General features: G+C 38.6%; 1 protein-coding gene across 1 annotated transcript in view; it reads left to right on the top strand.

The window, feature by feature from the left end:
* LOC122789709 (transmembrane protein 182-like) overlaps positions 1–8,329 on the top strand; it is a 271,039-nt gene extending 262,710 nt beyond the window's left edge. The window contains exon 5 of the mRNA XM_044057142.1: positions 7,901–8,329. Coding sequence (XP_043913077.1) covers positions 7,901–8,130 — 230 coding nt within the window. The 3' untranslated portion in view covers positions 8,131–8,329. The remainder of the gene's footprint in view (positions 1–7,900) is intronic.
* The last annotated feature ends 4,481 nt before the right edge of the window (positions 8,330–12,810 follow it).

Raw genomic sequence — 12,810 nt, 5'->3', positions numbered from 1 at the left:
AAACCCCTGAAGATGTTTCTGACAGTTTTAACTAATTCTTTACTGAGACAATTCAAGCCCTAGCTAGCCAACTACCTCCTAGCTCCCCTGGTCCTGAAAGTGCCACCCCTAGAAACCTACTCGCGTTCAGCTTCCAACCAGTCACCACTTCACTTATCCATACCTTGATCAAAAAATTAAAACCCACAACACTTTCTGCTGATCAACTCCCTGCCGAGTACCTACAAAAATCAGCTGATGCTGTTGCTTACCTTGTCTCAATACTAATCAGTTGAACCATAGTAGAAGTTAAAATTCCCACCATCTGGAAAATATCCTATGCAATCCCACTTCACAAAGGAGGCAGCTCTGCTGAATTCTCCAATTATAGGCTAATAGCTATACTCTCTCCACTTGCAAAGATTATGGAAAAATGTATTCATAGACAACTCATGCACCACCTAATCCAGAATCACCTTATTGCAGACACTCAGCATGGCTTCCGTCCTCATCACAGCACTACTTCAGCCCTCCTAGCCTTTACCAACACCATAAACCATAATCGCAACAATAATTATTTATCCTCAGCCCTCTTTTTGGATCTTTCCAAGGCATTCAAAATGGTTGATCACCAACTTTTAATCCACACCCTACAAACATTCTGTCTAGATACTAGAGCCCTTCAGTGGTTTCAGTCCTACCTGAATGGTTGACAGCAGGCTGTCTTCTGGCAGAACAAACTCTCTAATCTTTTACCTAACACTCTTGGAGTACCACAAGGCTCTATACTAGGGCCCTTGCTGTTCTTCATCTTCATTAACGACCTTTATACTGTCATCCCACAAGTCAGCTGTATCCAATATGCTGATGACTCTACTCTGATTTGCTCGGCCACATCTCCAATAGAGTTATGGTCAGCTACCCAGACCACCTTTAATACAATAGAAAACTGGCTTTCTGAATGCCGTCTGATCCTAAATCCCCAAAAAACTAAAATGCTGTTATTTTCACCAACATTTAGGTCTACAGCTTTCACCTTTACCATAAATTCAAATGATGGCACAATAATCTCCCCTGGCCCCTCTACAAAACTATTAGGTGTCATCATAGATAATAATCTAAAATTTGACCTACATGTTAACCAAACTATCAAAACCATCAATAAAAAACTAGGGTCACTTTACAGAATAAAAGTCTTCCTAACCCCTCCAGCTAAAATTGCCATAGCTCACTCTCAGCTTCTTTCAACCCTTCTGTATGCATCCCCTCTACTCTCGAATTTAAACAAGACTGTCCATAACAAACTCTCAGTTTGCTACAACCACATTGCCAGGTTTGCCACTTGGCTGCCTTTTAGGACACATCATTGCATCAATCTCAATCAGCTTGGGTGGCTTGAACTACCCAGCCTAATCCAGTATAACCAATTGATTAAGGCCTATAAAATCCTCTATAATCCGGATTGTATTCCTGCACTTAAAAATATTATCACCCCCTATAACAACCCTAGACCGCTTCAGTCCTCTAACAAACTACTAATTCAGACTAGCAAAATTAATAACACAGCTGGTGACTCTCTTTGCAAACTCTGTAAGTAGCCCCTGGAACTCTCTTCCAGCTGATATTACCTTACTTTCTACCTTAGGTCAATTTAAAACTAGACTCAAACAACATTTGCCACTTAACTGGCTATGTCAATGTATCAAGCCTGGCTAACTCAATCTAGAATATGTACAAATCTGTTAACCAGTTTACTGTGTAATTTAATTTAATCCTGATTTACGCTCGGGATTAATTCTAACCTGTGGAACTTGTTTAACTTGCTTACTTATGTAATCACTGTAAATAGTCTGTTTGTAATATGTAATGCTGGTATTATGTAATGCTGTATCTGCTTACCCTTGGAGCTTTTCTCCCTGGGCCTCCGCTGAAAATGGACATGCATCCAGTCGGACTATCCCAGTCAACAAATGTAAAATAAAATAAATAAATAAATACAATTTTATTTTCTGAATGCAGAGACAACTGCATACATATGCAGACTGCACTTAGTTTAACTTACATTATAATTAACATTATTAACATTACATAATATAACTTAGATATTATGACTGTCTAAGCTGTTTTTAGAACAAGTACTTTGTCCAAATGGGACAGAAATTTCAGAATTATGCATCTGAGTTTTTCATTTAATTTAGCTGAAGAATGTAAAAAACTAGACTTATGAGCCCTTCCAATCACATAAAATATACCTTTTTGTAACTTTAATATTTGAGGAATCCACAAAGTCTGGAATATTACTATGTTTCTTCCTTTGAGTTTTTCAGGACCATAAAACATTCTGACATTTTCTGTCCTTTCTCTGCTCCAAAGTCTTTGATTTTGTTGGTTAACCAGGCATTTTGTTTTAGCAGGATTGCTGATTGATATGTCTTGTCTCTCATCCTTCTCTCCACATCATTCAGTGTATTTTCAATTTATTTAATTTGGTTTTCATTTTGAGAGAACATATCCCTTAGCACTTTTGTTTGATTTGTACAGTTTTCTTTTATTGTGTTTGTTATATTTTGGAACTGTTCAAATTTTAGAGTGTGGTCCTAAACTGAACTAATTGTTGAAATCATTCTTCACTGTTGAGTATCCATGTAGGGCTTTAGTGCAACCAATTTTCCCAAACTTGTTGAGGCTGTGTGAATTCAGTAGTTTTTCAAACAAAAAGAGAAAGCAATAAATTGATATCCATATTCAGCATGTTTTCACCACTTTCAGTCACAACACGTTTCAAATTGACTCTAGCAGCAAATTAAATCCATTTTAAGTGGATGCAGAGCAAATGTTCTTGTTAACTTCTCAAAGGTCCTGTTATTCATCAGACATGGTGGCCTTGCCCCCATTAGGTTATTTTCTAACCTCTCTCACTTTATGTCTGACTTCTTCTGACTTTCACATGCAGTCATGTCTTGCTATTTATTTCATGTTCAGGAGAGTTCTTATCTGATCCTAGGATTGCTGTAGGGACATGTCTTGATAATGCACAAAATAAAGTTATACATGTACCCCTACTTGAGACAATGAACACACAGCATAGCCACTATGACCAGTTTAATGAAAATTTAAAACAACAGTAGTCAAACACAACATAAAGAACAGCATCACGATCCAATTCACAGCATGTAGAACTTTGCAGTCAGGACAGCGTTAACTGCTCACTGCTATATATAGTCAGAGTGTCACCACAACTTCCCACTGAACCTGTCCTGCCAGCTACAACAGCACGCCACCACCCATTCCATCCTGCATCCTAACCAAACCACGACAGAAAGGGGGAATACAGTGGTCCTTAGTATAAAACAGACCCCTCTACCACCACCCCAGAATATATACTTAGTTCAGATAAACACTTCTTTCAAAAACACTCCCTTACCTCCTATCCATATTATCTACCGAAAAAGGGAGGGAGTGATGGGTGCTTTCCAACACCCACAGATAGCAGTCAGACCAACCTTATATAATTCACCCTTCCCCAGCTCTTACCACTTCCTAAACCCTTAATACCTCACTTCCCTTTGCATACTTCCCTCACCCCTTCTACTACTGTACTAACCTTAACCCTTAACATGCACCACCCAACTATACCAAGCAGGTATATATGTACATATATGTCTGCTTGGCAAACTAAATGTAGGAACTAACACATTAGAGGCAGGTTGAGAAAATTTAAAAATAAAAACAAAGTCAATGGTATTCAGAAAGCCAGAACTTTCATATGGAATGTGAGAAATCTGAAGCAACAGACCAGAAGGACACATTTATAATACACCTTTTAGATTTTTGTATGTTTTTTTTTACATTTCTTTGTTTGCTTTTAATGCAGTTCAAATCCAATGCAAAAAGCTGAATTTTAGGCATTAGCTCTGCATACAAGGTATTTGGGAATATCTCACTCTGTTTCTATACTAATGGAGAATATGGATTATAGGTTCATAGGTAGGTACTAGGCTATCAGCCCTGGGGCCTATAAAAGTTTCCTGGCTTTTGCCACCCAAAAAAATTATTTTCCTGTGCCTCTGTCAAGCAGAGCCACAGAAGTAATTAACGGGGTGAATTTCCTATTTCCCATCTAATTGTCAAGATTGAGGAGCTCTGCTTGATGTGAATGGGTGGTCTGTTCCAGAGTATGGGAAGTCTCTGGGACAGGAATCTATCCCACTAGCATGTTCTGTTTATATTGGTGACAAGGTTTAGATCCCTGGAGCACCTGGCTCAGAGAGATTGGGGTTTCTTTAAGTGTAGCATGTCCAACAGATCTGGGTTTGACATGGCTTTGTATGCTAGGCAGAGGTTGCCTCTGAGTAGCCGATAAGTGATGGAGTAGAGCTGGAGTTTTTTAAGACGGTCTAAGTATGGCATCTGTTTGAGGTTAGTAATCCTCTTAGTGAGGTATTTCTGTGACCTTTCTAGTTGTTGTAGATGTCTTGCAAGGTACATGCCAAACAGGATGTTGTACTCTATGATGGGTCTGATGAGGGATGAGTAGAGAGGAACAATGACCTCCTTTTATCTGGAGGCGAACCCCTTTGTAATGAGGTGTGCCATGTAGAAGGATTTTCTGGCTACTGTGGAGATGTGACTATCAAAGGAGAGAATACTGTACACCTTTATCCATAGGTCTTTTATCAAATTTTCAGTGTTTAGTAGGCTACAGCCTATGTGGTAGCTCATGGGTACAGTATTTTTACCAAAGGGGATGACAATGCACTTCTTGGTATTGAGCTTGAGGCCGTGACTTTGACATCAAGCATCAGTCTCAGTGAGGTCCCTTTGTAGAATGTCCACATCATTAGGAGATTCTATTATGGCTCCTAGTTTGCAGTCATCTCAAATTTTGTTACCCAAAGACCTGTAGTATTAGCCTGGTCTTCTGAGAAATAGATGCCAAACATGAGAGGACCCAGGACTGAACCCTGTGGTACTGCACTTGTCACTGTTCTGAAGTCAGATTTGGAGTCGGCTACTTTCACTGTGTGGGTTCTGTCAGTCAGCCAGTTGGCCATCCATCTTGTGACATAGGGATTTATGCCTAGTCTAGTGAGTTTATCTATCATTCCAGAGTGGGGGATGGTATCAAAAGCCTTAGCGAGGTTAAGGTAGGCAGTGTGCACCACCTTGCCCTCGTCCACAGCTCTGGTGACTGCTTCAAAGAAGTCAGTCAGCTTTTACAAACCCAAACTGAGTGGGGTCCAGAGTCTGGAGGTTTCCTATGTCTTTGTTTATAACCTCCAAGATGATACTTTCCATGGCCTTGCAGACCAGGCTCATCAGGCTAATGGGGGTTATTTCACAGGGTCCATGATGGGGTCTCTTTTGTGGAGTGGGATAACCATTGCTGTGCGCCATTTGGTGGGCACAAAGCCTGATGTGAGGCTATGATTGAACATGGTGCTTAGGTGGGGTGTCTGTTCATTCTGTGGTTTATGCAGAATGCATCCTGAGATGTTGTCTGGTCCCTTCATTCTGTAGTTCATGCAGAACGCATCCTGGTCCCATGGATGCTGTGTTCTTGGCATTGGAGAGTGTGGTCTTAACTTGTGCATCAGTGATTACAGGGGCTTTGCATTCTTCCGGTATAGAGATGGGCCCTTTGGGGGTGTGGGGGTGTGGTAAAGTTTGCACTGAACCTATCTGCCAGGATGTTGGCAATGTCAGTTGGTTCTGTATATTTAGTGCCATTGTTCTGTAGCTCAGTGCAGATCTGAGTGTTGCCATTGAGATTCTTGACATAGCTGTAGAATGCTTTGTGGTTGTCTTTAGAATCAGTGGCGATTTTATTTTTGTAACTAGCTTTGGAGTATTTTATGAGGGCTCTCAACTTCTTACTGAGGTTGATCAGGAAATTCCTACAATCAGGTGATTTTACTCTTATTTGCAACAGCTTCTTCCTTCTGTTGTAAAATTTGTTTATGGCAGGGGACCACCAGATTGTTTTCCTTTTTTTGGAGGATAGCATCTTGGTTCTGTTGGGGATGACATGATCCATGCACTCGTGTAAGTGATTATACAGTGAATTTGTATAGGATTTAGCACTCATAACTCTATTACCTGTCTGCATGGGTGTAGTGAAGTTTGCCACTTCTGTATTAAGAAGGAAGAAGCAGGCTTTGGAGAAGTTTTTTACGGTGGTTTCCTTACTTGGGGGGGGGTATTGATGTCAAGGTTGATTAGCTTATGGTCAGATCTGACCGTCCAGGAGTTGACCTTTGGTGTGGAGCATTGGTTACCCATATTGGTAGTAACCAGGTCCAGGATATTGTACCCCCTGGTGGGGGTGTGGACAAGCTGATCCAGGGCATTGGAGTTTATGAATTCCAGAAAGTGTTGAGCAAATGAGTTAGTACATGAGTAGTTTTCCCAGCTGATGGTGGGGGTAGATGAAATCTCCCATTATTAGGGTATTGGGCTGTAACTTAATATTATCGAGTGTATAAAGTAACATGGAGTGGGCATCCTGGGGCATGGTGGAGCATCTGTAACAAGCAACAACCTAGATTGCAGTCTTTCCCAATGTTAGTTGCACTTGGATAATATTGGATACAACTAGCCTGGAGGTATGTATATCCTTAATGAATATGGACACACCTCCTCCTTTAGTGTTTTGGTCCAGGTTAGGTGGCTGAAAGGTGTGATATGAATTATAGCCTGGTAATGCAGGGGTGTTGTCTGGAGCCTTGAACCAGTTCTCAGTTACTGCACAGATGTTGATGTTCTCCAGTTTAAGGAGTGCCTCGAGTGAATGCATTTTGAGGTTTAGACTTCTAGCATTGAGTAACATAACCCTCAGAATTTGCTTGTTTGTACCTGCTACGGTGGTGGGTTTGTCATTTGACCCTTTCCCAAAAAAGCCATTATAGGGCTGGCAAGAGTCTTAGCCAGTATTCGGAATCCCAGGGGCGACAGATGCAGGCCATCTCTGGTAAAGCATTGTGGTCTGTCAATCATGTTGTCCCATGCAGATACCGGATACCCTTGGAATGACACCAGAAACATAGCCAATTATTGAAGTCTATCATTTTGTTCTTGAACTGTGGTATCATTCTGGATGATGGCAGGATGCTACTCAGGGCTAGGGTCATACCTGCCTGGGGTACATGATCAGAGAGCTCCTTCATATCTCTTTTCATGTAGCCCAGAGAGGTATATCTCAGGTCATTCACACTCACATGGACAATGACAGAGACATATTTGTACTTGTGGAGTGACCTGAGTGCTTGCGTTATGTGTCGGATCCTGGCACCCGACAGGCGGCTGACAGTAACTTTCTCCTTGTTTAGCCTTGTGAGTGGGACATCAGTGTGCCTGACTATCGAGTCACCTATAAGTACTGTGTTGGGTACATTGTTTTGCCTTATGGGCTGAGGTAGAGTGGCACACTGATTTTGTGGTCTGTGTGTCATTTGGGTAGTATTGTGGGGTGGTGGTTGGTTGCATTTCTGCTTTGGAGGTCTCTGTTGTTTGGGCAGATTTTTATTGCGAACCTCCGCAAATGTAGGTGTGTGTTTTGTGTTACTGTGTGTGGATTGAGGTGGTGTAGGTATTGATGGGCTATGTTATCTAAGTTTTGTTGGTGGAAAAACATTCACTGATTTTCTTAAGAAGTTATAGCTTCACAAGGTGATTATCTGATAAACAAATATGAGAAACAATGTGGATGTACTTAACTGTTTTGTTTTTATATCTATACTTTACAAATGTTTTACATAACCTCACCAGTATATGGTAATAATACAACTGTTTCTGTTTTAAAAAACACATAGGGTGTTTTTATTTATTTATTTATTTATTTTTGATGCAAATATTGATGTCATTTTTACAAATGAAATATAATGAAACACTAAGTAACTGTCACTAACATCTCTGTTTGCAGGAGTCTTATTTTCTCTGCTTATCTCCCTGTTTGTGATATGGAAGGAGCTTGCAGCCGATTTGACCAAATATATTCTGCTAGAGAGAAGTGAAGGCTGTGTGGATACTGTCCCTTATGTGCAGTATGGATGGTCATTCATGTTTGCTGCCTCAGGGATTCCTCTCACTTTATTGTCTGGAATTCTCTTCTATGTCATTGGTCGCAGCATCCAAGGATCACAAAATAAATGACAAAATTAAATTACACCTGAGGTGAATAACTTGTCACTTGGTTTATTCTGAATAAATCACACAGATAACTCTTTCAAATGTCTAATAACTTTAATTAGTTCAGTAGTATTCTTTTGGTGACACAAGCCTTATCTTGCTAATTTATTGTATAATTTCTTAACAAAAATGCCAATAAAAAAAGACACTGTGCATTTTTTTATATGCTTTGAACAATGTTCTTGGACTTGCTAAATGACCAATATTACAAGTCTACAAGTAATATTTTTTGATCAAATATAACTCAAGTGTATCCATATTGTTTATCAGATAGACGAAGGAAACATTTGTAGGGGTCTGCAGATAACCTGATGAAGCGCATTTTATTGCGTGAAAGCGCTTGTTTCTGTTTTTATTAATAAAAGATTTCTACCTTTTTCGTGGTGGTTTTAAGCAATTTTTAAGCCTCGGGTCTGCAGATATTGTTAGTATGCATTGTATGTGGTCTGCCAGGAGATGCTGTTTTCACAGTGCCAACTTTATCACCCATGCCACATGAGTTGTACCATAAGGTATATAGCTCATATCTCTCAGCTGTCAATATTTCTGCAGAATGTTTAAATTTCTGCCTCATATTCTTGGGCTGTTTTTCATAAGATGTACGGTTTTATGGCAACCCACTGAGAGTTGAAATCATTAATTAATGACATACATTTGTATTTCGGACTTCATATTCTTCAAAAAATGCATGCTAACACAAATCCTGATTTGCTGTCAACTTTTTAGGTTTATAAAAACAATAATTAAAATCTGTCCCTATTTTTGGGCCTTTGTTCCCCATTATGTTAAGCTTTGTCCAGATTTTTTTCCCTAAGAGGTTATGAGGTATGTTATAGCCTCCAGCCCTTAAAGAGCCAAGGCATGATATTCGATAGTACTGAAAAATATAATAGACTATGTTTCTGCATATTAAAATATAGCTATTATTAACAAAAGTAAATTCAAATTACATAGCTGCAACAGGTACTTCAATATTCAATTACACTTGCATTGCTTTCATGATATTTCTTGTGCAGTCCAAGTTATTTTATGACTGCTGTAATATATCAACTATCTGCAATATTTTTTCAGGTATATGTTACAGATTAATTTATTTTCTGATATATTCCTTGTGCTTTGTAGAATAAATTTGTTTAAATATTTTGTGTTCAGTAACAATGTATTCACTTTGATAATTACATACAGTGCACTGGTAAGGTTACTACATTTTGAGGTGCTCAGAATCGGAACTTTTTGTACTGATATGTGAAACTCTACAGGATGGCACACATTCTCAACTGTATCAGTACCTTTTTCATCTTATTACCAAACTTATAATGAATAATTATAGACTATGCATTGATTCTATTATTTCACATTATATTAAGGTACTTTAGTTACAGCAAAATCATGTTCAGAAGCATTTAAGCAAATACTGGAAAATATCCTCAGAAATAGCAGGGCAATTGCCATTTTCATGATTCGTTTGTAGGACAGAAGGGCCAAACCAGGACAGTCCTGGAAAAATATGGAAAGATGTTTACTCTTACTTGCATCTTTTCCAGTGTAGTATAGATAAGACAGAAATTGGCCATTCAAATGGGGAATGCTAATGTATTTAAATTATACATGAAATTTGTACTTTGTACTTGTAGGTCATGCAAAATTGATATGACATTAATGAATTGCTAAAATACAGCATATATGATTTATTGGGGTAATTCAAGATCAATCACTGCATTTTCTTTAATAGTAGATCATTAATGCACTTAAGAAGTATAATGATTCATTTGTATTCCATTAAATAATAAACATTAAAACTGGCATTCATGTACTGCAAAACCTACTTTCTTCTGCATAGTCATTTGTGATTTTTCAGTGTCAGTTTTTGGTTGACTTCTCATATAATTATGAAGGAAATTCCATGTTTAAAATGTCTACTTTTTCATGATTACTTTAACAGTGAGGTATGATTTTAAATGCCAGCAGTACAGATACAGTTTAATGATAACCAGATGATTAAAGAGTTTAAGCATAAAGGTATAGTTTGAACACCTGCCCATAGAATACAGTGGCTCCTCAGCTTTCTAATCTGAACACTTGAATACCAATACTTGCAGATAAGCCTGCTATCCCTTTGACTAACTCTGAATTTAAGTATCACAGTGCCTTTGGTATTTGTATGAACTTTAGAATATTTCCATCATCTGTACCTCAAAAATGATTGCTGAGTAATGGAATAGATGTTATACTGCTTGCTCACTAGACAAAACATCTTTACTTTAATAGTATGAAAAAATCTATCAAGTGAGTAGCTCAGTTATGCATGTATTTTCGGATCTGCCCTTTGCAACCATTGAGTTTCCATCTCATATAGCTTATCTGTTCCTGTCAGGACAGGATATGCTTTTTCACTAGAGCCATGTTGTTCCTGGTTTGCATTCTTATACACAGCACACATCTAAGTCCCTCCCCTGGCTGGTACCTTTGCAGAAAGATTGTTATCAACCCTTCACCCTGAGATGGTAAGCAATTATTGGCTTCACAGATGCCTCAAGATCTTGGGCCAATAATCAAATACTAGACGCTTGGGTCATAGTCAGGGCAACACTCCTGAATATTGTGGAACTAGTTTATTTGGGTATGTTTTCATTCAGTTTCTCTCTCCTAGTGACAACGTGACTTAAATTTGTTACCTTTGCCTGCAGTATTTCAAGGCCTTGAACTATGTTTCTAGTGAGCAAGAAGCATGCATATAGTTTAAGCATATTTTAGTCTACTTTGACCAGATGGACATAAAACCATGACAATGAAGACAATCTGTGGAATGTGGAAGAAGAAAGATATGTATTTGATGACTAAGGTGTAATCACTCTATGACTACAGATGGTAATCTATAACAGACCACAGTCTGTAACAGAACTTGATATTAGCATTCAGTGTTTTCTTTCTGCACCTCCAAAACTTCATCAGTAGGTCCGTCCATGCACAGATATTCAGATGTGTTAACAGTGCACTAGGAGAAAGGACCAGAAGACAAATCATAATTGAATTCAAGAAAATCTATATCCAAGCCTCTAAAATTTCATGATGCGTTTAGCCTTTTTAATTTGCAAAAGTAAGCATTTAAACTATGTAGATTTATCATAGGATTATGTCTGTAGATTCATATGCTTTCCAGCCACGTGGTCATCTGGCCTTTGCAAAAATTGTCATTGTTTTAAATACTTTTAGTCAAGTGCTTCACTTTATTGTGAACATGGGAGGGGAAGCAAAATGGTTAAGGTGTTTACCTTACAAACATAAGGTGCAGGGTTTGATTCTCACATGGGGTAATTGGCTAGGCTTAAAATGACCCACAATGACAGTTAGCCTAGCACTTATCTATGAACTAAAGTTTTAGAAGTCAGTGGGTAATCAATCATTCAGTCATTTTTCTTTTCCATGTTTCAGTGATTTGGCTCTTTTGTTTGCAATTGCAGTCAGCTAGTGCTTCTGCTTCTCTCTTCCCTCAATCTCCTGTCCAGACTGACCAGATTACCCTTGGGTCCCAACCTGGGGGGGTACAGTTGTCAGAACAATTATCCATTCTTGGGAGAGAGACAGAAAGGACCCTGAGGATACTGACTTAACATCATCTGCTCTTAACCATAGGGATGTTTTGGATTACTTATCCTTTCTTCCCTGAGGGTTGAGCATGCAATAACATATACTTTACAAAAATATACAGTATGTATTGAGGTCCATTGGTAAACAAAAAATCCACTCTGCTCAGAAAGTGATAATAGTGATAGAATCCAGGTGTATTAATGTAGTAAAGTGCTTGTCTCTTCCATTCATTTAAGCAGGACTTCTTTTCTGGTGGAGTTTTGTCTAAAGACAGAAAATCTGCAATGATGATACAGTGTATTTAGTGTAATCAATAACCTAGTAAAGCCAATGTGTGCTGCTTTTCATTCCATCAATAAATAAATAAATATATATATATATATATATATATATATATATATATATATATATATGTGTGTGTGTGTGTGTGTGTGTGTGTGTGTGTGTGGTTCCACTTCAAAACGTTGAAAACTCATATCATCTAATTTCAACACAGCAAGACCATACGAATGAAAATTCAAAACATCTAAAACTCATAACATCGAATCTCACAACATCGAAAACTACCAAGCAAATATAAATAACATCCGCTCCACCTATAACAGCAGCAAATGAAAAAAACACACTTTTTACTATGTTTCTGCAGGGGGGCTTGCCCCCCTGCACCCCCCCTAAGTGGGGAGCTCTGCCCCCACCTCATTCCCATAAATTAAATATACCAACTCCAAGATCACACTACAGTGGGTAAAAGTTAGTTTCCTAACCCCACTATATCGCAATCACCATGAAGAATGTACATGTAATGTCTAAATCACTTACCTGTATGGCCTAACTACATGTACAGAGTTACATAATAAACGGTATATGCAGATTAACAGAATAAAGTATAACGTTTACATGTGACCTGTGTGCCCTGTTCAGTCACAGCCTCACCTCAGGCGTTGTCCCTACCGAATGGCGCATTGCTACAGTCATCCCTCTCCACAAAGAAGGAGCAACTACAGACTCTGGGAACTATCACCCCATTAGCCTGACAAGTCTGATATGGAAAGCTAT

Source organism: Protopterus annectens, chromosome 15.part0 (assembly GCF_019279795.1).
Source record: "Protopterus annectens isolate FY-2018-M chromosome 15.part0, PAN1.0, whole genome shotgun sequence".
Lineage (NCBI taxonomy): Eukaryota > Metazoa > Chordata > Ceratodontiformes > Protopteridae > Protopterus > Protopterus annectens.
This window is presented reverse-complemented; position numbering and strand designations above follow the sequence as displayed.